This window comes from Pseudophryne corroboree, chromosome 6, assembly GCF_028390025.1.
Source record: "Pseudophryne corroboree isolate aPseCor3 chromosome 6, aPseCor3.hap2, whole genome shotgun sequence".
NCBI lineage: Eukaryota > Metazoa > Chordata > Amphibia > Anura > Myobatrachidae > Pseudophryne > Pseudophryne corroboree.
The window spans coordinates 164,145,983-164,170,880 of record NC_086449.1 but is presented as its reverse complement, the minus strand read 5'-3'; the positions used below and the strand labels follow the sequence as shown (position 1 = coordinate 164,170,880).

Here is a 24,898-nt window from a genome sequence, read left to right as displayed (position 1 = left end):
TTCTCCCTGTGTGACTGCCCCCCAGCCTCGAAGGCTGGCATCCGTGGTCACCAGGACCCAGTCCTGTATGCCGAATCTGCGGCCCTCTAGAAGATGAGCACTCTGCAGCCACCACAGCAGAGACACCCTGGTCCTTGGAGACAGGGTTATCAGCCGATGCATTGCATGGAACCTGCCGAATGGAATTGCTTCGTATGAAGCTACCATTTTTTCGAGGACTCGTGTGCAGTGATGCACCGATACCTGTTTTGGTTTCAGGAGGTCTCTGACTAGAGATGACCGCTCCTTGGCTTTCTCCTGCGGGAGAAACACTTTTTTCTGTTCTGTGTCCAGAACCATCCCCAGGAACAGTAGGCGTGTGGAAGGAACCAGCTGTGACTTTGGAATGTTTAGAATCCATCCGTGCTGTTGTAGCACCTCCCGAGATAGTGCTACTCCGACCAACAACTGCTCTTTGGACCTCGCCTTTATAAGGAGATCGTCCAAGTACGGGATAATTAAAACTCCCTTTTTTCAAAGGAGTATCATCATTTCTGCCATTACCTTGGTAAACACCCTCGGTGCCGTGGACAGTCCAAACGGCAGTGTCTGGAATTGGTAATGGCAATCCTGTACCACAAATCTGAGGTACTCCTGGTGAGGATGGTAAATGGGGACATGCAGGTAAGCATCCTTGATGTCCAGGGATACCATGTAATCCCCCTCGTCCAGGCTTGCAATAACCGCCCTCAGCGATTCCATCTTGAACTTGAATTTTTTTATGTATGTGTTCAAGGATTTCAAATTTAAAATGGGTCTCACCGAACCGTCCGGTTTCGGTACCACAAACAGTGTGGAATAGTAACCCGGTCCTTGTTGAAGTAGGGGCACCTTGACTATCACCTGCTGGGACTACAGCTTGTGAATTGCCTCTAGCACAGCCTCCCTGCCCAAGGGAGTTGTCGGCAAGGCAGATTTGAGGAAACGGCGGGGGGAGGGGCCTCGAATTCCAGCTTGTACCCCTGAGATACTACTTGAAGGATCCAGGGATCCACCTGTGAGCGAGCCCACTGATCGCTGCAATTTTTTGAGGCGGCCCCCCACCGTACTTGGCTACGCCTGTGGAGCCCCCGCGTCATGTGGTGGGCTCAGAGGAAGCGGGGGAAGAATTTTGATTCTGGGAACTGGCTGACTGGTGCAGCTTTTTCCCTCTTCCCTTGTCTCTGTGCAGAAAGGAAGCGCCTTTGACCCGCTTGCTTTTCTGAAGCCGAAAGGACTGTACCTGATAATACAGTGCTTTCTTAGGCTGTGAGGAAACCTGAGGTAAAAAATTTTCTTCCCAGCTGTTGCTGTGGATACGAGGTCCCAGAGACCATCCCCAAACAATTCCTCACCCTTATAAGGCAGAATCTCTATGTGCCTTTTAAAGTCAGCATCACCTGTCCAGTGTCGGGTCTCTAATACCCTCCTGACAGAATGGACATTACATTAATTCTGGATGCCAGCCGGTAAAATATCCCTCTGTGCATCCTTCATATATAAGACGACGTCTTTAATATGCTCTTATGTTAGCAAACTAGTATCCCTGTTTTACAGTGTCACAGACCACGCTGCAGCAGCAATATCTGCAGGTCTCAGTCTAGTACCTGAGTGTGTAAATACAGACTTCAGAATAGCCTCCTGCTTTTTATCAACAGGTACCTTCAAAGTGGCCGTATCCTAAGACGGCAGTGCCACCTTTTTTGACAAACGTGTGAGCGCCTTATCCACCCTAGGGGATATCTCCCAGCGTAACTTATCCTCTGGCGGGAAAGGGTACGCCATCAGTAACTTTTTAGAAATTACCAGTTTCTTATCGGGGGAACCCACGCTTTTTCACACACTTCATTCACTCATCTGATGGGGGAACAAAACACTGCCTGCTTTTTCTCCCCAAACATAAAACCCTTTTTAGTGGTACTTGGGTTAATGTCAGAAATGTGTAACACATTTTTTATTGCCGGGATCAAGTCACGGATGTTCCTAGTGGATTTTGTATATGTCTCTAACTCGTCGACACTGGAGTCAGACTCCGTGTCGACAGCTGTGTCTGCCATCTGAGGGAGTGGGCGTTTTTGAGCCCCTGATGGCCTTTGAGACGCCTGGGCAGGCGCGGGCTGAGAAGCCGGCTGTCCCAAGCTGTTACGTCATCCAGCCTTTTATGTAAGGAGTTGACACTGTCGGTTAATACCTTCCACCTATCTATCCACTCTGGTGTCGGCCCCACAGGGGGCGACATCACTTTTATCGGCATCTGCTCCGTCACCACATAAGCCTCCTCATCAAACATGTCGACACAGCCGTACAGACACACCGCACACACTCAGGGAATGCTCTGACTGAGGACAGGACCCCACAAAGCCCTTTGGGGAGACAGAGAGAGAGTATGCCAGCACACACCAGAGCGCTATATAATGTGGGGATTAACACTATAACTGAGTGAATTTTCCCCAATAGCTGCTTGTATATACAATATTGCGCCTAAATTTAGTGCCCCCCCTCTCTTTTTAACCCTTTGAGCCTGAAAACTACAGGGGAGAGCCAGGGAGCTTCCTTCCAGCGGAGCTGTGAGGGAGAAATGGCGCCAGTGTGCTGAGGGAGATAGCTCCGCCCCTTTTCTGGCTGACTTTTCTCCCGCTTTTTTATGGAATCTGGCAGGGGTATTTATCACATATATAGCCTCTGGGGCTATATATTGTGATCATTTTGCCAGCCAAGGTCTAATTATTGCTGCTTCGGGCGCCCCCCCAGCGCCCTGCACCCATCAGTGACCGGAGTGTGAGGTGTACAAGAGGAGCAATGGCGCACAGCTGCAGTGCTGTGCGCTACCTTGGTGAAGACTGAAGTCTTCTGCCGCCGATTTTTCCGGACCTCTTCTAGCTTCTGGCTCTGTAAGGGGGACGGCGGCGCGGCTCCGGGAATGAACATCAAGGACGGGTCCTGCGGTCGATCCCTCTGGAGCTAATGGTGTCCAGTAGCCTAAGAAGCCCAAGCTAGCTGCAAGCAGGTAGGTTCGCTTCTTCTCCCCTTAGTCCCTCGTTGCAGTGAGCCTGTTGCCAGCAGGTCTCACTGTAAAATAAAAAACCTAAAATATACTTTCTTTCTAGGAGCTCAGGAGAGCCCCTAGTGTGCATCCAGCTCGGCCGGGCACAGAAATCTAACTGGAGGAGGAGGGGCATAGAGGGAGGAGCCAGTGCACACCAGATAGTACCTAATCTTTCTTTTAGAGTGCCCAGTCTCCTGCGGAGCCCGTCTATTCTATTATTGAACACCATTGTAAGAAAAACAATTGAAATAGAGCCGATTTTCTTGTTTGATTTAACTGCCTGGATATATTGAAAACATTTAGGGATAACCATCAGCTCATAGTGACCATGGATACAGCGATTGCTGGACAACTATCTGTACCTTCACTACTTACATTCATTTTAACGCCAATGAACTGGGTACTTTTACCAACTGCCTCAAGGCTTGTTTTTGTATCTCTAAAACACTTAACTGGGATGTAACTGCAGCCAGATAGGTTTTCCCTGACACTGTCGCATCTCATGCAACTGTATTGTCCTCCTCCACCCCCACCCCCACAATTTAAATGGAAATTGGTTCTGCATAAGTGCACAACTGATTTCTGCTTTGGTCCGGCTTACAGGCAGTGAAGCAGCCGTCTGACCACTGGCATCACTTGTGGCTTTTGTGCCCCAGAATGCTGTGCAAATAGCATTCTAAAGCGCATATGCTGGAAAGTAATGTTAATATCCAGTGTAAAAGTGGGAACTGAAGTCCCCCTCTGAGCATAATTGCTGATCTTTGCACTCCGATTAGCTGGGGGACCAATTACCAGTCCCCTAAAGTGAGACGCCCCATGAGGAGGTAAGGTGAATTCTAACAAGGGGCTCTGTGAATATTGAAGGATGATCTATGGCCACTGGGGGTTAATATAAGTAACAGTCAATGAGGTTGAAAAAAGAATTTGTACATCGAGGTCAACCTGTAGCATAAATCGTACACTATTCTCTATGCAACTATAGTGTTTTAAATCTAACACTATAATTTGCACTGTTTCTAAAATACAAACATTTTAAATGCTATTACCTTGGATATCTTTTTCAGTTAGAAATGTATATAATCCATTTTTAAACATATTGACTGAGGCCACCATTACAACCTTCTCTGGTAGAGAATTCCATATCCTTACTGCCCTTTGTAAAAAAAACCTCTCCTACGCTGGGTCTGAAATTTCCTTTCCTCTAATCTCAGAGGGTGCCCGCGTGTCCTGTGTAAAGATTTATCAATAAACAATTGCCTTGTATCTCCATGTATTGTCCCTTTATATAACTATTAATAATGTCTCCTCTTAGATGCCTCTTTTCTAGTGTAAACATACCTAGCCTAGTAATCCCTTCCTGATAATCCAGTGCCTCCAACCCCTTAATCAATTAAGTGGCTTGCCTCTGAACCCTTTCAAGTTCCAAGATAAAAATGTTATGGTGTGGTGCCCAGAACAGTAAACCGTATTCAAGGTGTGGCCGTACCAATAATTTATACAGTGGCAGGATTACACTCTCATCCCTTGTCTCATGAGTCATGCTAACACCTTATTTGCCTTCGTTGCTGCACTTTGACATTGTGTACTGCTACGACGTCTATCATCGAGCACCCCCCCTCCCCCCCAAAATCTCTTTCAACTACCGTTTCCCCTACAATTTCACCAATTAATTTGTAGGATGCATGTTTGTTTTTATTACCAGAGTGCATAACGTTACATTTTTCTATATTGCACCTCATTCTCCATTTATTTGCCCAAACTTCTAGTTTAAATAAGTAATTCTGTAGAGACTCAACATCCTCATCTGAATTAATTACCCTACACAGTTCAGTATCATCCGCAAAACTTTACACTCTGCTTTCCATGCAGGTCATTAATAAATATGTTGAACAGTAGTGGTCCGAGTACAGACCCTTGCGGTATTTCTCTGAATACTGAGGACCAGTTGGAAAAAAAAACATTAACATCCCCACCACTCGTTATCCAGCCAATTTCATACCGTACAAATAGCGTTTCCTAGACCAAGCTCTCTTAATTTGAAAATCAGTCTCACGTGTGGCACTATGTCGAAAGCTTTAGCAAAATCTTCCCTTGGTCAAGATTATCGCTCACTTTCTCATAGTAGCTAATTAGGTTAGTTTGACATGAACTATTCCTCACAAAACCATGCTGGTTCATACTCATAACCTTGGAGGTTTCCAAATACACCTGTATGCTAAACCTTATTATACCTTCCAATATTTTCCCCACTATAGATGTCAAATTTACCTGTCTATAGTTACCAGGATGAGTTTTAATCCCCTTTTTAAATATACCTCAGCTATACACCAGTCCTTTGGTACCATTCCTGTCATAATTGAATTATAGAAAATCAAATATAAAGGCTACTCTAGTTCTGAGTTAAGCTCCATAAGAACCCTTGGATGAATTCCATCTGGACCAGAAGATTTATTTATCTTCATTTTGCTTAGTCTCTCCCAGACTATTTCCTCACTTAGGGCCTAATTCAGAGTTGATTGCAGCAGCAAATTTGTTAGCAGTTGGGCAAAACCATGTGCACTGCAGGGTGGGCAGATGTAACATGTGCAGAGTGAGTTAGATTTGGGTGGGGTGTATACAAACTGAAATCTAAATTGCAGTGTAAAAATAAAGCAGCCAGTATTTACCCTGCACATAAAAACAAAATAACCCACCCAAATCTAACTCTCTCTGCAAAAGTTATATCTGCCACACCTGCAGTGTACATGGTTTTGCCCAACTGCTAACACATTTGCTGCTGCGATCAACTCTGAATTACTCCCTTAAACAATTACTTAGAAACGGGATGGTAACATTGCATTTGCTGTGCACTGCCCCCTCCATCTGATTCTCTCTAGTAAACACTGAAGAAAACAAAATAGGATTTTAATACCTACCGGTAAATCCTTTTCTCTTAGTCCGTAGAGGATGCTGGGGTCACCATTAGAACCATGGGGTATAAACGGGATACGCAGGAGACATGGGCACTTTAAGCCTTTGAAAGGGTGTGAACTGGCTCCTCCCTCTATGCCCCTCCTTCAGACTCCAGTTATAGGAACTGTGCCCAGGGAGACGGACATTTTGAGGAAAGGATTTATTGTTAAACTAAGTTGAGATTCATACCAGCTCACACCTCATGCATGCCGCACAACGTGGCATTCAACAGAACACAAGCCAACGGCATGAACAATTTCAGCAACAGGCTGACTATAAACGTAACACAACATGTGTGTAATCACAACTAATAACTGCAGATACAGTACGCACTGGGACTGGCGCCCAGCATCCTCTACGGACTAAGAGAAAAGGATTTACCGGTAGGTATTAAAATCCTATTTTCTCATACGTCCTAGAGGATGCTGGGGTCACCATTAGAACCATGGGGTTATACCAAAGCTCTAGAACGGGCGGGAGAGTGCGGATGACTCTGCAGCACCGATTGACCAAACTTGAGGTCATCATCGGCCAGGGTATCAAACTTGTAAAACTTTGCAAAAGTGTTTGAACCCGACCAAGTAGCTGCTCGGCAAAGTTGCAATGCCGAGACCCCCTGAGCAGCCGCCCAGGACGAGTCCACCTTTCTAGTAGAATGGGCCTTCACCGATTTCGGTAACGGCAATCCAGCCGTGGAATGAGCATGCTGAATCATATTACAGATCCAGCGTGCAATGGTCTGCTTGGAAGCAGGACACCCAATCCTGTTGGAAGCATACAGGACAAACAGAGCCTCCGTTTTCCTAACCTATGCCGTTCTGGCGACATAAATCTTCAAAGCTCTGACCACATCCAAAGACTTTGATTCAATTAAGGAGTCAGTAGCCACTGGCACCACAATAGGTTGGTTCATGTGGAAAGATGAAACCACCTACGTCAGAAATTGCTGACGAGTCCTCAACTCTGCTCTATCTTCATGTTAGATTAAATAAGGGCTCTTGTGAGACAAGGCCGCTAACTCAGACACCCGCCTTGCGGATGCAAAGGCCAACAGAATGACCACTTTCCAAGTGAGGAATTTCAACCCCACCTTCTGTAAAGGTTCAAACCAATGTGATTGAAGGAACTGCAACACCACGTTAAGATCCCATGGTGCCACTGGGGGTACAAACGGAGGTTGGATGTGCAACACACCTTTCACGAAAGTCTGAACTTCTGGAAGGGAGACCAATTGTTTTTGAAAGAAAACCGATAAGGCTGAAATCTGTACCTTAATTGAGCCCAACTTTAGGCCTGCATCCACACCTGCTTGTAGAAAATGGAGAAAACGTCCTAGCTGAAATTCTTCCGTAGGAGCCTTCTTGGATTCACACCAAGAAACATATTTTCTCCAAATACTCCTTTCCTGGCCTGAATAAGTGTGGGAATGACTTCACTGGGAATACCCTTTCGGGCTAGGATTTGGCGTTCAATCGCCATGCCGTCAAACGTAGCCGCGGTAAGTCTTGATACACGCATGGCCCCTGCTGTAACAGGTCCTCGCATAGAGGAAGAGGCCAGGGATCTCCTATGATTAATTCCTGAAGATATGGGTACCATGCCCTCCTTGGCCAGTCTGGTACAATAAGGATCGCTTGAATCTTTGTTCTTCTTATGATCTTTAGAATTTTTGGTTTTGGAATGAGAGGAAGTGGAGGGAATACATAGACGAAATGCCATCATGTCTATTTGAGGAATTCCCCAATGACTTGTCACTTCTGTGAAGACCTCTTGATGGAGGCCCCACTCTCCTGAATGGAGATTGTGTCTGCTGAGGAAGTCTGCTTCCCAGTTGTCCACTCCTGGAATGAAGATCGCGGACAGAGCGCTTGTATGCTTTTCCGCCCAGCGGAGAACCTTTGTGGCTTCTGCCATTGCCGCTCTGCTTTTTGTTTCTCCCTGGCGGTTTATGTACGCTACTGCTTTTACATTGTCCGACTGTATCAGTACAGGCAGATTGCGAAGAAGATGTTACGCTTGAAGAAGGCCGTTGTAAATGGCCCTTAACTCCTCAAAGTTTATGTGGAGACAAGTTTCCTGGCTTGACCATCTTCCTTGGAAGTTTTCCCCCTGTGTGACTGCTCCCCAGCCTCGGAGACTTGCATCCGTGGTTACTAGGATCCAGTCCTGGATCCCGAACCTGCGCCCCTCTAGGAGGTGAGAGCTGTGCAGCCACCACAGGAGTGAGATTCTGGTCTTGGAAAACAGGATTATCCTTCGGTGCATGTCCAGGTGGAATCCAGACCACTTATCCAACAGGTCCCACTGAAACACTCTGGCATGGAATCCGCCAAGCTGAATGGCCTCGTAGGCCGCAACCATCTTCACCAGCAACCGAGTGCTAGCTTGTTTCAGAATTTGTTTGACCAGACTCTGAAGTTCCAGAGCCTATTCCACTGGAAGAAAAACTCTGCAGTTCTGTGTCCAGTATCATTCCCAAAAACGACAACCACGTTGTCGGAATCAACTGTGATTTTGGCAAGTTTAGGAGCCAACCATGTTGTTGAAGAACTGTCAGGGAGAGAGCAATGTTTTGCACCAACTGGTCCTTGGATCTCGCCTTTATCAGGAGATCGTCAAAGTACGGGATAATCGTGACTCCTTGCTCGTGAAGGAGAACCATCATTTCCGCCATCACTTCGGTGAAACTCCTCGGAGCCGTGGACAGACCAAATGGCAACGTCTGAAATTGGTAATGACAATCCTGAATTGCAAACCTCAGGTAAGCCTGATGCGGAGGATAAATGGGAACATGTAAATAAGCATCCTTTATGTCCACAGACACCATAAAATCATCTTCCTCTAGACTGGAGATCACTGCTCGGAGAGACTCCATCTTGAATTTGAATTTTTTTAGGTAGAAATTGAGGGAGTTTAGGTTTAGAATCGGTCTGACCGAGCCGTCCGGCTTCGGGACCACGAACAGGCTTGAATAAAAGCCTTCTCCCTGTTGTGACGGGGGAACCATGACAATGACCTGATTTTGACACAATTTTTGTATTGCGTTGCATACTACCTCCCTGCCCGGAAGAGAAGCTGGTAAGGCTGTTTCGAAAAATCAGCGAGCGGGAACATCTTGAAACTCCAATTTGTACCCTTGGGATACTATTTGTAAAACCCATGGGTCCAGGTCCGAACGAAACCAGAACTGACTGAAGAGTTTTAGACGTGCCCCCACCGGTGCAGACTGCCGCAGAGGTGCCCCAGCATCATGCGGTGGAGTTGGCAGAAGCCGGGGAGGACTTCTGCTCCTGGGAACCCGACAAGGCTGGTGATCTTTTACCTCTTTCCCTTCCTCTAGTAGCAAGGAAGGAAGAACCTCGCCCTTTTCTGTATTTATTGTGCCGAAAGGACTGCATTTGATAGTGGTGGGTTTCCTTTTGTAGTGGAGGAACATAAGGCAAAAAGGATGACTTACCCACGGTAGCCGTAGATACCAAATCAGCGAGGCCGCCACCAAACAAGGCACCACCTTTGTATGGTAGAGATTCCATATTTTTCTTGGAGTCAGCGTCAGCATTCCATTGGTGAATCCACAATGCTCGCCTAGCTGAGACTGCCATGGCATTGGCCTTTGATCCCAAAAGGCCAATATCTCTCGCAGTTTCCTTTAGGTACGCTGCAGCGTCCTTGATATGCAATGACAGGTAGGGTACCTGTGGTCGCATAAATGGATTTTAACGTAGTTTCTCACTTACGATCTGCAGGAACCTTAAGGGTTGCCGTGCCAGGTGACGGGAGAGACACCTTTTTTTTGTTTCAGACAAACGTGATAGGGCCTTGTCTACAATGGGAGGGGGGGGGGGGGGGAGGTGACTCCCACTTTTCCCTATCCTCAGAGGGAAACGGATAAGCCACCGGAATCCTTTTGGGAATCTGAAAACTTCTGTCAGGGCTTTCCCAGACTTTTTCAAATAGAGTGTTCAGTTCATGAGAGGGAGGAAACGTTATCTCAGGTTTCTTTTCCTTATACAAACAGACCCTTTTTTATCAGGAACAGCAGGGTCCTCAGTGATATGTAATACATCTTTAACCGCCGCAATCATGTACTGAATGCTCTTTGCCAATTTTGGATCTAATCTGGAATCACTATAGTCGACATCAGTGTCCGTGTCGGTTCCAGTGTCTGCCAACTGGGCATAAGTACGTTTTTTGTGACCCCGAGGGGTCCTGAACTAGTAATAACACATCCTCCACAGATTTGTTCCATGCCTGGGTCTGAGACTCAGACTTATCTAATCTCTTACTAATAAGAGCCACATTATAATTCAAAGCATTCAAATCATTTACCCAATCAGGAGTCGGCTGTGCCGACAGGGTCACCCCCACAGCAGTTTGTGTCCCTAATACAGCCTCTCCTCCTGGGAAGAGCACTCAGCCTCAGACATATCGGCACACGTATACCAAACACCCAAAGACACACCGGGCATATAGGGGACAGACCCACAGTAAAGACACAGAGGGGATTTGCCAGCTCACAACCCAGCACCAAATTGACGGGCTTGACAACACTAAAAAAATGCCCCAGACCTGTAGCGCTTTTAATATTAAATATTTTGCACCAATTATCCTGTCCCCCCCCCCCATTTTGCACCCTGATACTGTCAGCAGTGCGAGGAAGGTCCGGCTTCTCTGCTGCCTGAGGAGAGGAAATGGCGCAGAGTGAGCTGTGAGGACGAAGCTCCGCCCCCTTAATGGTGCGCTTCTGTCCCGCTTATTTCAATAAATGATTATAGTGGCGGGGGTAAGGACGGTGCCTTGGCAGTAATGTCCCCTCTTGCCAGTGTACACGGAGGATTTTTAGCTGGCCAGGGCGCCCCCCCCCCCGTGCCCTGCAGTACTGTGTGCGTGTGTGGGAGCCAGGCGTGCAGCGTCCAATCGCTGTGCGGTACCTCAGAAATGCCGTCACTGAAGTCTTCTTTTCTTCTGCTACTCGCCTGTCTTCTGACTTAAGGGGGTGACTGCTGACGACTGCGGGAGTGAGCATCTAGGCGTACCCAGCGATCAGCACCCTCAGGAGCTAATGGTGTCCTGTAGCCAGAAGCAGAGCCATTGAACTCACTAGAAGTTGGTCACACTTCTCCCCGCTAAGTCCCACGAAGCAGGGAGACTGTTGCCAGCAGTCTCCCTGAACATAAAAGACCTAACAATAAGTCTTTTTCAAAGAAACTCAGTAGAGCTCCCCTGTAGTGCATCCAGTCTCACTGGGCACAATTCTAAAACTGGAGTCTGGAGGAGGGGCATAGAGGGAGGAGCCAGTTCACACCCCTTTTAAAGTCTTAAAGTGCCCATGTCTCTTGCGGATCCAGTCTATACCCCATGGTTCTAATGGTGACCCCAGCATCCTCTAGGACGTATGAGAAAATGTGTTCAATATTTCAGAAATTATCTTTGCCATCATTAATCAAGACTCCCAACTCACCTTTTAGTGGCCCTATATTCTCTTTTTTTTTAATCCTTTTTCCATTTATATACTTAAACTTTTTAGGGTTTGTTTTACTCTCCTATGTGATTTGTCTTTCATGTTCTATTTAGCTGCTCTGATTTCTTTTTTGCATATTTTTTACATTCCTTGTAGTACTGGAATACTGCAATAACTTCGCCTTCCCGTCAGATTTATACGCCTTGAAAGCATGCATCTTTTTATTAATTTAACGCTGCAAGGGAAACCTCAACAGGGACCTAGAAGAATGAGGCAATGCGAATACATTCCCATTACAGGGTGGGTGCTAACATTACAATGTAAACATGGGGACATATGTTGCATTGCTTTTCATTCCGTTCAAATATGTAAAGAAGTTTATAAAAAGTTCTTGACATGAGAAACAAATAAAAATGTTTGACACTTTTAAGGACATTTTTTAAAAGAAAAAATAAGATTTTAAACCTACCGGTAAATCTTTTTCTCGTAGTCCGTAGAGGATGCTGGGGACTCCGTAAGGACCAAGGGGATAGACGGGCTCCGCAGGAGACATGGGCACTTTAAGAAAGACTTTAGGTATAGGTGTGCACTGGCTCCTCCCTCTATGCGCCTCCTCCAGACCTCAGTTAGAGAAACTGTGCCCAGAGGAGACGGACAGTACGAGGAAAGGATTTTTGTTAAACCAAGGGCAAGATTCATACCAGCCCACACCATTCACACCGTATAACTTGTGTATAAACTAACCAGTTAACAGTATGAAAAAAACAACATAGCATCAGTCGGAGACCGATGAAAACTATAACATAACCCTTATGTAAGCAAAACTATATACAAGTCTTGCAGAAGTAGTCCGCACTTGGGACGGGCGCCCAGCATCCTCTACGGACTAGGAGAAAAAGATTTACCGGTAGGTTTAAAATCTTATTTTCTCTTACGTCCTAGAGGATGCTGGGGACTCCGTAAGGACCATGGGGATTATACCAAAGCTCCCAAACGGGCGGGAGAGTGCGGATGACTCTGCAGCACCGATTGAGCAAACAGGAGGTCCTCCTCAGCCAGGGTATCAAACTTATAGAACTTTGCAAAGGTGTTTGAACCCGACCAAGTAGCAGCTCGGCACAGTTGTAGTGCCGAGACCCCTCGGGCAGCCGCCCAAGACGAGCCCACCTTCCTAGTGGAATGGGCCTTGACTGATTTTGGTAATGGCAATCCAGCCATCGCATGTGCCTGCTGAATCGTGTTACAGATCCAGCGAGCAATAGTCTGCTTTGAAGCAGGAGCGCCAACCTTGTTGAGGACGGGTCCGCAATTCCGCTCTATCCATATGGAAAACTAGATAGGGGCTTTTATGAGACAAAGCCGCCAATTACGACACTCGCCTAGCCGAAGCCAAGGCTAACAACATGACCACTTTCCAAGTGAGATATTTTAACTCCACTTTAAGTGGTTCAAACCAGTGCGACTTAAGGAAACTCAACACCACATTAAGGTCCCAAGGCGCCACCGGAGGGACAAAAGGAGGCTGAATATGCAGCACTCCCTTCACAAAAGTCTGTACTTCTGGGAGAGAAGCCAATTCTTTTTGAAAGAAAATGGATAAGGCCGAAATCTGAACCTTAATGGAGCCTAATTTTAGGCCCAATTTCACTCCAGTTTGTAGGAAGTGAAGGAAACAGCCCAGATGGAATTCTTCCGTAGGAGCATTCCTGGCCTCACACCAAGAAACATATTTTCGCCATATACGGTTATAATGTTTAGCTGTCACGTCCTTCCTAGCCTTTATCAGAGTAGGAATGACCTCATCCGGAATGCCCTTTTCCGCTAGGATCCGGCGTTCAACCGCCATGCCGTCAAACGCAGCCGCGGTAAGTCTTGGAACAGACAGAGTCCCTGTTGCAACAGGTCCTGTCTTAGAGGAAGAGGCCACGGATCTTCTGTGAGCAACTCCTGCAGATCCGGATACCAGGCCCTTCGTGTCCAATCTGGAACAATGAGAATTGTCTGTACTCCTCTTTTTCTTATTATTCTCAACACCTTTGGGATGAGAGGAAGAGGAGGAAACACATAGACCGACTGGAACACCCACGGTGTCACTAGGGCGTCCCACGCTACCGCCTGAGGGTCTCTTGACCTGGCGCAATACCTCTACAGCTTTTTGTTGAGGTGGGACGCCATCATGTAAATCTGGGCAGTCCCCACAGACTTGCAATCTGTGCGAAGACTTCCTGATTAAGTCCCCACTCTCCTGGATGCAGGTCGTGTCTGCTGAGGAAATCTGCTTCCCAGTTTTTCACTCCCGGAATAAACACTGCTGACAGTGCGCTTACATGATTTTCCGCCCAGCGAAGAATCCTGGTGGCTTTCGCCATTGCCATTCTGCTCCTTGTGCCGCGCCGGCGGTTTACATGAGCCACTGCGGTGATGTTGTCTGACTGGATCAGAACTGGTAAGTCGCGAAGCAAGATCTCCGCTTGACGAAGGGCATTGTATATGGCCCTCAGCTCCAGGACGTTGATGTGAAGACAAGTCTCTTGACTTGACCAAAGACCCTGGAAGTTTCTTCCTTGTGTGACTGCTCCCCAACCTCGGAGGCTCGCGTCTGTGGTCTCCAGACCCCAGTCCTGAATGCCGAACCTGCGGCCCTCTAGAAGGTGAGCACTCTGCAGCCACCACAGGAGGGATACCCTGGCCCTGGGGGACAGTGTGATCAACTGATGCATCTGTAGATGTGACCCGGACCACTTGTCCAGTAGGTCCCATTGGAAGGTCCTCGCATGGAACCTGCCGAACTGAATGGCCTCGTAAGATGCCACCATCTTTCCCAGAACTCGAGTGCAGTGATGCACTGACACCTGTTTTGGTTTCAATAGGTTCCTGACCAGAGTCATGAGTTCTTGAGCCTTTTCCGTTGGAAGATAAACCCTTTTCTGGTACGTATCCAGAATCATGCCCAAGAAGATCAGACGAGTCGTAGGAACCAGCTGCGACTTCGGGATATTGAGAATCCAGCCGTGTTGCTGTAACACCTTCAGTGAAAGTGACACACTGTTCAGTAACTGCTCTCGTGATCTCGCTTTTATGAGGAGATCGTCCAAGTACGGGATAATTGTGACACCCTGCTTGCGCAGGAGCACCATAATTTCCGCCATTACCTTGGTGAAAATTCTCGGGGCCGTGGAAAGCCCAAACGCCAACGTCTGAAATCTGTAATGACAATCCTGTACCGCAAATCTCAGGTACGCCTGATGAGGTGAATATATGGGAACATGAAGGTACACATCCTTTATGTCCAGAGATACCATAAAATCCCCCCCTTCCAGGCTGGCGATGACCGCCCTGAGCGATTCCATCTTGAACATGAACCTTTTCAAGTATAGGTTCAGGGATTTTAAATTTAAAATGGGTCTGACCGAACCGTCTGGTTTCGGGACTACAAACAGGGTTGAGTAATATCCCCTCCCTTGTTGAAGTAGGAGAACCTTGACCACCACCTGTTGAAGATACAATTTGTGAATTGCATTTACCACTATCTCCCTTTCTGGGGAAGAAGTCAGCAGGGCCGATTTGAAAAACCGGCGAGGAGGCACCTCTTCGAATTCCAGCTTGTAACCCTGAGAAACAATTTCTATTGCCCAGGGATCCACCTGTGAGTGAACCCAGATGTGGCTGAAAATTCGAAGACGTGCCCACACTGGGGCGGACTCCCTTAGCGGAGCACAAGCGTCATGTGGTGGATTTTGTAGAGGCCAGGGAGGACTTCTGTTCCTAGGAACTAGCTGTGTTGTGCAGCTTTTTCCCTCTGCCCTTACCTCTGGCAAGAAAGAACGCACCTCGTACTCTCTTGTTTCTTGTGACCGAAAGGACTGCATTTGATAATGTGGTGCTTTCTTAGGCTTTGAGGGAATATAAGGCAAAAATTTTGATTTACCAGCTGTAGCTGTGGAGACCAGGTCAGAGAGACCTTCCCCAAACAATTCCTCACCCTTGTAAGGTAAAACCTCCATATGCCTCTTTGAGTCTGCATAACCTGTCCATTGCCGGGTCCATAGGACTCATCTAGCAGAAATCGACATAGCGTTGAATCTAGAACCCAGTAGGCCAATGTCTCTTTGAGCATCTCTCATATATAAGACAGCATCGTTAATATGACCCCGGGTCAATAAAATGGTACCCTTATCCAGGGTAAAAATTTCCGTCGATAAAGTACCTATCCACGCTGCTACAGCGCTACAAACTCCAGCCGACACTATTGCCGGTCTGAGTAAGGTACTAGAATGTGTGTAAATGGACTTTAAGGTAGCCTGCTGTTTGCGATCAGCAGGATCCCTGAGGGTAGCCATATCTTGGGATGGCAGCTTTACTCTTTTGGATAAGCGTGTCCATGCTTAGTCGGGAAAGGATACACCCTAAGAATCCTTTTGGGAATCTGCAGTTTCTTGTCTGGAGATTCCCAAGCCTTTTCAATAACTCGTTCATGAGATGGGGGAAAGGTTACCTCAGGTTTCTTTACCCTATACATGTGTACCCTCGTGTCAGGGACAGGGGGTTTCTCTGTGATATGCAAAACATTTTTTATTACAATAATCATATATTGAATACTATTTGCCAATTCTGGCTGTAACTTTGCATCATCATAGTCGACACTGGAGTCAGAATCCGTGTCGGCGTCAGTGTCTACTATTTTGGATAGTGGGCGCTTTTGAGACCCCGGAGGTCCCTGTGACATAGGGGAAAGGCAGAGTTTGACGCCTGTACATTCCCTAGACTCAGTGCAATAAATTCACATTAGCACTAAAACATTCCACATATCCAATCAGTCAGGTGTCGGTGTTGCCGACAGAGACACCACAGTCATTAACTCCACCTCCTCCCTATGAGAGCCTTTTACCTCCGACATGCCGACACACGCGTACCGACACACCACACACTCAGGGAATCCTCTTATCTGAAGACAGTTCCCCCACAAGGCCCTTTGGAGAGACAGAGAGAGAGAGTATGCCAGCACACACCCAGCGCTATATGACCCAGGAAAAAAACACACAATATGTTTACCCAGATAGCGCTGTAATCTTTATTTTTGCGCCAAATTATGTGCCGCCCCCCCCCCTTCTTTAAAACCCTCTTTCACTGTGGATAAGCAGGGGAGAGTCCGAGGAGCTTCCTCTCAGCGCTGTGCTGTGGAGAAAATGGCGCTGGTAAGTGCTGAGGAAGAAGCCCCGCCCCCTCAGCGGCGGGCTTCTGTCCCGCTAAAATATATAAAAAACTGGCGGGGCTCTTTATATATACAGTGCCTAGCTGTATATATCTACTTTTGCCAGAAAATGAGGTTATATTGCTGCCCAGGGCGCCCCCCCCCTGCGCCCTGCACCCTTACAGTGGTGGCCGTTTGTGTGTGCTGTGCGGGAGCAATGGCGCACAGCTTAACTGCTGTGCGTTACCTCAGTGAAGATCTGAAGTCTTCTGCCGCCTCTGAAGTCTTCTTTCTTCTCATACTCACCTGGCTTCTATCTTCCGGCTCTGTGAGGAGGATGGCAGCGCGGCTCTGGGACGAACTCCAGGGTGAGACCTGTGTTCCGACTCCCTCTGGAGCTAATGGTGTCCAGTAGCCTAAGAAGCAGAGCCTTGAAACTCACAGAAGTAGGTCTGCTTCTCTATTCTCAGTCCCACGATGCAGGGAGTCTGTTACCAGCAGGCTCCCTGAAAATAAAAAACCTAACAAAATACTTTCTTTCAGGAAACTCAGGAGAGCTCCCTGTAATGCACCCAGTCTCCTCTGGGCACAGTAGTAAACTGAGGTCTGGAGGAGGGGCATAGAGGGAGGAGCCAGTGCACACCCATACCTAAAGTCTTTCTTAAAGTGCCCATGTCTCCTGCGGAGCCCGTCTATCCCCTTGGTCCTTACGGAGTCCCCAGCATCCTCTAGGATGTAAGAAAAAAAAATTATTAAGTGTTTAACGTAGGTTTGATCTTATGAGTGTATACATAGTCAAGGACATTTATACATTTTAGGTGGAATTCATGGTGAGCAAAGACAAAACACTGCTCATACTGGTATACAATGGATGTACTGTTCTGAGCTACAAGGAACACTGCACAGGCCAGAACACAACAGTTCGTTGTACAACTATCAGTTTGCTTGTACCCTTATTGTTTTGTGACACTTTGAGGATAACAAATATTACAATACAAAGATTAAATAAAAACATGGAAAAGGGGGAGAAAGAGGTTGTATATTTTAGCAATCGTATAATACAGAGGTTTCCTTATACATCTAGCCTCAATACGCCAAGCACCACGTGAGGCCTGGTGTGAGTGAGCCGCCCGGTCCGACTGTTAATATTGGGCGTATTTTTTTGACGAAAATCCCTCTTCGTAGCAACGAGGCTATGACTCACAAGGATATTTTGCTGATTAATTTGATATAGGACACTTGTATATTGTGTGTGACTGAGTATGTATACAGAGCAGAACTGAACATGTACTGGAAAAAACTGCGGCTGCTACATTGTAGCACTTCATATACAGATTCAGAGGCTCAGTCGCACACAGGTAAACAAGAGTTATATCAAATGAATCAGCAGAGTCTCCTTGTGCATCTGATTCACATCGTGTTGCTACTAAGATGCATTTTCAGCAAAATATATGCCCAACGCTATTTGGAGTGACTGCAGCAAAGATGTATAAGGACACATCTCTATATTTATTATGTTTAACTTGAATGCTATAGAACGCACTGCAGATTATCAGTTTGGGTAGTAAGCTCCTCTGTTGAGCTGCAAAAGCAAACTGTTCACACGCATAATGTACCAAATGACTCTTGGGGACCAAAAAGACCTATAATACGATATTCGGTCTACTCCTGTTTCCCACATGGCAGGATATGTATTAAATGAACAAAACAGAAGGACAACTGATTATATTCAACAGGAGAGCAAGGTGCAGGTTCTCAGTCTATTAGCAACCAAACTACAATAATCAGATATTTAGGGCTCAATTTTATTAACTGCGAGTCCTCTCGTGTCATGAATAAGTGCAGCTACAAACCACACTTAGGGCACCTCTGGACTTGCCTACAAAAATCCATTGCAACCCCTTTGCACCAAATAGCAATGACCACTTAAACTGAATTGCAAAAGAGCGTCCCTAAACCCTTCTCCTCTGTACATCTCCAGCCTCATTCCCACTAATACCAAATTTGTTCTGCCAATGATCACATCCCACTCTGTTTTGTCCTGGTCTGTATTAGTTCTTCTCTATGCTATTTGCTGTATATCAAATCCTTTGTGTACTGTACAAAGAACCTTTGTGGGGGCACATAAGTAAAAGGGATATTAATTATTACATTATGTCACACATGATTTACCAACCTTTCCTGCATTTGGAGAACCAGGCATCTGCTTCGGTTAGCAACTGTTTTAGGGACCCATTCCAAGAAGGCACTAATTGCAGGAACATCCACTAACAAGAAATAAGAGGGATACGTCAATGGCACTCCCACTAAGAGAATACGTGGGTTTGTTGCAGCAAAAATTTACTTTTTTTAGCACAAACTGTTAATGTCTATGTGATTTTGCTAAGGAGCACACAATTAGATTTTTGTACTTATTTCTTTGGGGGAAACTGGTACCAGTTTCTACCAGTGTACATCCCTTAGCTTGAAAAAACATTTTTGCAGAAATAACATGTCAAATCTACTCATTACCAGAGGGTCATGGGTGGGCACTCAATGTACCCCAATGGGAGAGAACAAAAGGATCAGCATCCATTTGGGGACACAAACAATGGTGAGATACCAAGGTACTCACTGGATGCAAAATTTTCGGATCTATAAAACTTTGCAAAAGTTTTTAGAACATCACATAGAACAAAAAGATTATCTGTGTACAGATATCAGCAGTTATTAAGCGCTCTACCCACATCCAGAAGAAAAGATTCCTGTTCTAGAATCCCCTAAGAAAATAATTCTGGAATAACTACTTCCTGGTTCAAATGGAATGTAAATAAAAGGGGCTTCATACTCAGAACTGTTCTGTCATTATGCAAAATAATATAGCTAGATCTGCAGGGATGAGTTACCAAATCAGAAACCCTCATACCAGTGAAGATTGCTAAAAGAAAGGCTGTGTGACCAGTGCCAGTCTTTTCTAAAAGAAGAATTTTGAATACAGTCATAGGGAAGGATTTATCTAATCTTAGAGAGATAATGTGGAGATTTCCCATACCAATCAATCAACGTTTAACTGTCATTTTACAGGCTGTGCTACAAAAGTTACAGTGAAAAACAGATTGTTTGCTAAGAGCAAATTCTGCACTTTACCTCTCTACAAAAGTTTGATAAATCTCACCCATGATTCCAAATCTAGACCAGCAGTCACCAAACCGTCCCTCGCGAGAGATGGGTAGCTCGCAGCCACAATCCGGGTCGTAACTTCATACTTGACCTCTAGCGTCTGTCAGGCAGCACAGTGTGTGTTATAGATAACCGGGAGTACCGGTGGCACTCAGCGCTGTCACTCCCGGCACTTCCATTACACCCTGGCAACTAGACCCCTGACCGAGAGCATGACATGCAGAGCATTACACCCCTGGCAACGAGCATGACAGGCACAGCATTACACTCTTGGCAACAAGACCCCTGGCAACGAACATGACACACAGAGCATTACATCCCTGGCAACGAGCGTGACACACAGAGCATAACACCACTGGTAACAAGACTCCTGGCAACGAGCATGACACCCCTGGCAACAAGCAGGACACCCAGAGCATGAAACCCCTGGCAACAAGCAGGACACCCAGAGCATGAAACCCCTGGCAATGAGCATGACACCCCCCCTGGCAATTAGCATGAGACCGCTGACAACGAGCAAGGAAATGTAAAATTAATTAGACACCTTACTGTGGGGCATAATGTGTAATGGGCATTACGGTGTGGCGTAATGTATCCCGGCACTGCAGTAGTTGGCATAATGTATCAGGCCTTATGGTGTGGGGCATAATGTATCATGGGCATTGTGGTGTGTGGCATAATGTGTCAGGGGCATTAAGTGGTCCAAATTACTTTCCCCCAGATGTCCATGATTGGAGAAAACCATATGTTCCTGAAAAGAACATCGGGCTGACCACAGGAACTCCAGGTGAGAGAACGGACTGCTCGACTCTAACCTGTTTACTTGTTACCTTTTTAAAATTATCGGACCAAGCATATCTTAATTCTGTGGAAAGAAGAATATGTACCTCTGGAAAAAGAATCTCTAGCCTTCCCATAGTGACTAAATATTAAATGGAAAGGATTTGGCCTAGGCACATTAGCATGGAGGAAGGCTCGCTCTCCTCCAGTGTTCAGAGAAATATTATTTTCTATTTCAGAGCCAAACAGACCACCACCAGAAAATGGAATGGCCTGCAGAGATTATTTTGATGCTATGTCAGTATCCCTCAATCTGAGCCAAAGGGGTATATTTATTTAGGTGGGAGGTTTTTTTTTAGAGCTGGTGATATTGCCCCAAAGAGGTTTAACTACTATAATACTATATAGCTGATATAAAAGTTGCCTTGTCAGCAGCCGATGCTATGTATTTGGATGCTTCCTGAATATGTACAAGTAACATCAATAATTCAGATTGAATGCAATGTTAATACCATTCATAATCGCTTCTTAACCCAAGCCGTAACGAACAGAGGTCTAAGGAAACCTCCTGCAGTCACGAGAATGCATCAGAATAGCATCACACTTTCCATCCAATCCATCCTTTCAAAATACAAGCATTTAATTATAATCAGAGTACTTAGTGGGGTATTGAAAAGCTCTCTAAGTGCACAACCTCTTTGATTTTAGAGAGAATGTATTAGAGAGTAGAAGGGTATTGAAAAGCTTTCCAAATGCACAACCTTTGTGATTTGTAAATAAGTATTTCTCATGTGCCTCTCTTCTCTTGCACTTCTTGACAGTTTGTGGATCCCTTTTACCCTGCCCTCTCTCCTCTTTCTCATTTTTAATTTTCCTGTATGCCTTTTGGCACACCATGCATTCAGAAAATAAGAATTTACTTACCGATAATTCTATTTCTCGGAGTCCGTAGTGGATGCTGGGGTTCCTGAAAGGACCAGGGGGAATAGCGGCTCCGCAGGAGACAGGGCACAAAAGTAAAGCTTTCCGATCAGGTGGTGTGCACTGGCTCCTCCCCCTATGACCCTCCTCCAAGCCAGTTAGGTACTGTGCCCGGACGAGCGTACACAATAAGGGAGGAATTTTGAATCCCGGGTAAGACTCATACCAGCCACACCAATCACACCGTACAACTTGTGATCTAAACCCAGTTAACAGTATGATAACAGCGGAGCCTCTGAAAAGATGGCTCACAACAATAATAACCCGATTTTTGTAACTATGTACAAGTATTGCAGATAATCCGCACTTGGGATGGGCGCCCAGCATCCACTACGGACTCCGAGAAATAGAATTATCGGTAAGTAAATTCTTATTTTCTCTATCGTCCTAGTGGATGCTGGGGTTCCTGAAAGGACCATGGGGATTATACCAAAGCTCCCAAACGGGCGGGAGAGTGCGGATGACTCTGCAGCACCGAATGAGAGAACTCCAGGTCCTCCTTAGCCAGGGTATCAAATTTGTAGGATTTTACAAACGTGTTTGCCCCTGACTAAATAACCGCTCGGCAAAGTTGTAAAGCCGAGACCCCTCGGGCAGCCGCCCAAGATGAGCCCACCTTCCTTGTGGAATGGGCATTTACATATTTTGGCTGTGGCAGGCCTGCCACAGAATGTGCAAGCTGAATTGTATTACACATCCAACTAGCAATAGTCTGCTTAAAAGCAAGAGCACCCAGTTTGTTGGGTGCATACAGGATAACAGCAAGTCAGTTTTCCTGACTCCAGCCGTCCTGGAACCTATATTTTCAGGGCCCTGACAACATCTAGCAACTTGGAGTCCTCCAAGTCCCTAGTAGGTGCAAGGCACCACAATAAGCTGGTTCAGGTGAAACACTGACACCACCTTAGGGAGAGAACTGGGGACGAGTCCGCATCTCTGCCCTGTCCGAATGGACAAACAAATATGGGCTTTTTTGAGAAAAAAACCACCAATTTGACACTCGCCTGGTCCAGGCCAGGGCCAAGAACATGGTCACTTTTCATGTGAGATGCTTCAAATCCACAGATTTGACTGGTTTTAAACCAATGTGATTTGAAGAAACCCAGAACTACGTTGAGATCCCACAGTGCCACTGGAGGCACAAAAGAGGGTTGTATATGCAATACTCCCTTGACAAAGTTCTGGACTTCAGGAACTGAAGCCAATTCTTTCTGGAAGAAAATTGACAGGGCCGAAATTTGAACCTTAATGGACCCCAATTTGAGGCCCATAGACACTCCTGTTTGCAGGAAATGCAGGAATCGACCGAGTTGAAATTTCTTTGTGGGGCCTTCCTGGCCTCACACCACGCAACATATTTTCGCCACATGTGGTGATAATGTTGTGCGGTCACCTCCTTTCTGGCTTTGACCAGGGTAGGAATGACCTCTTCCGGAATGCCTTTTTCCCTTAGGATCCGGCGTTCCACCGCCATGCCAACCAACGCAGCTGCGGTAAGTCTTGGAACAGACATGGTACTTGCTGAAGCAAGTCCCTTCTTAGCGGCAGAGGCCATAAGACCTCTGTAAACATCTCTTGAAGTTCCGGGTACCAAGTCCTTCTTGGCCAATCCGGAGCCATGAGTATAGTTCTTACTCCTCTACGTCTTATAATTCTCAGCACCTTAGGTATGAGAAGCAGAGGAGGGAACACATACACCGACTGGTACACCCACGGTGTTACCAGAACGTCCACAGCTATTGCCTGAGGGTCTCTTGACCTGGCGCAATACCTATCCGTTTTTTGTTCAGACGGGACGCCATCATGTCCACCTTTGGTATTTCCCAACGGTTTACAATCATGTGGAAAAAACTTCCCGATGAAGTTTCCACTCTCCCGGGTGGAGGTCGTGCCTGCTGAGGAAGTCTGCTTCCCAGTTTCCATTCCCGGGATGAAACACTGCTGACAGTGCTATCACATGATTTTCCGCCCAGCGAAAAGTCCTTGCAGTTTTTGCCATTGCCCTCCTGCTTCTTGTGTCGCCCTGTCTGTTTACGTGGGCGACTGCCGTGATGTTTTTCCCACTGGATCAATACCGGCTGACCTTGAAGCAGAGGTCTTGCTAAGCTTAGAGCATTATAAATTTACCCTTAGCTCCAGTATATTTATGTGGAGAAAAGTCTCCAGACTTGATCACACTCCCTGGAAATTTTTTCCTTGTGTGACTGCTCCCCAGCCTCTCGGGCTGGGCTCCGTGGTCACCAGCATCCAATCCTGAATGCCGAATCTGCGGCCCTCTAGAAGATGAGCACTCTATAACCACCACAGGAGAGACACCCTTGTCCTTGGATATAGGGTTATCCGCTGATGCATCTGAAGATGCGATCCGGACCATTTGTCCAGCAGATCCCACTGAAAAGTTCTTGCGTGAAATCTGCCGAATGGAATTGCTTCGTAGGAAGCCACCATTTTCTACCAGGACCCTTGTGCAATGATGCACTGTTTTTAGGAGGTTCCTGACTAGCTCGGATAACTCCCTGGCTTTCTCTTTCGGGAGAAACACCTTTTTCTGGACTGTGTCCAGAATCATCCCTAGGCACAGCAGACGTGTCGTCGGGATCAGCTGCGATTTTGGAATATTTAGAATCCACCCGTGCTGTTGTAGCAGTATCCGAGATAGTGCTACTCCTACCTCCAACTGTTCCCTGGACTATGCCCTTATCAGGAGATCGTCCAAGTAAGGGATAATTAAGACGCCTTTTCTTCGAAGAAGAATCATCATTTCGGCCATTACCTTAGTAAAGACCCGGGGTGCCGTGGACAATCCAAACGGCAGCGTCTGAAACTGATAGTGACAGTTCTGCACCACGAACCTGAGGTACCCTTAGTGAGAAGGGCAAATTTGGGACATAGAGGTAAGCATCCCTGATGTCCCGGGACACTATATAGTCCCCTTCTTCCTGTTCGTTATCACTGCTCTGAGTGACTCCATCTTGATTTGAACCTTTGTAAGTGTTCAAAAATTTTTTAGATTTAGAATAAGTCTCACCTAGCCTTCTGGCTTCAGTACCACAATATAGTGTGGAATAATACCCCTTTTCTTGTAGTAGGAGGGGTAATTTAATTATCACCTGCTGGGAATACAGCTTGTGAATTTTTTCCCATACTGCCTCCTTGTCGGAGGGAGACCTTGGTAAAGCAGACTTCAGGAGCCTGCGAAGGGGAAACGTCTCGACATTCCAATCTGTATCCCTGGGATACTACTTGTAGGATCCAGGGGTCCTGTACGGTCTCAGCGCCATGCTGAGAACTTGTCAGAAGCGGTGGAACG

General features: G+C 46.4%; 1 protein-coding gene across 3 annotated transcripts in view; it reads right to left on the bottom strand.

Moving 5' to 3' along the window:
- Positions 1–24,898, bottom strand: part of GMCL1 (germ cell-less 1, spermatogenesis associated) — a 458,077-nt gene that overhangs the window by 136,214 nt on the left and 296,965 nt on the right. For all 3 annotated transcript variants that reach the window (XM_063932081.1, XM_063932080.1, XM_063932079.1), the window contains exon 9: positions 18,845–18,935. In XM_063932081.1, coding sequence (XP_063788151.1) covers positions 18,845–18,935 — 91 coding nt within the window. The remainder of the gene's footprint in view (positions 1–18,844; positions 18,936–24,898) is intronic.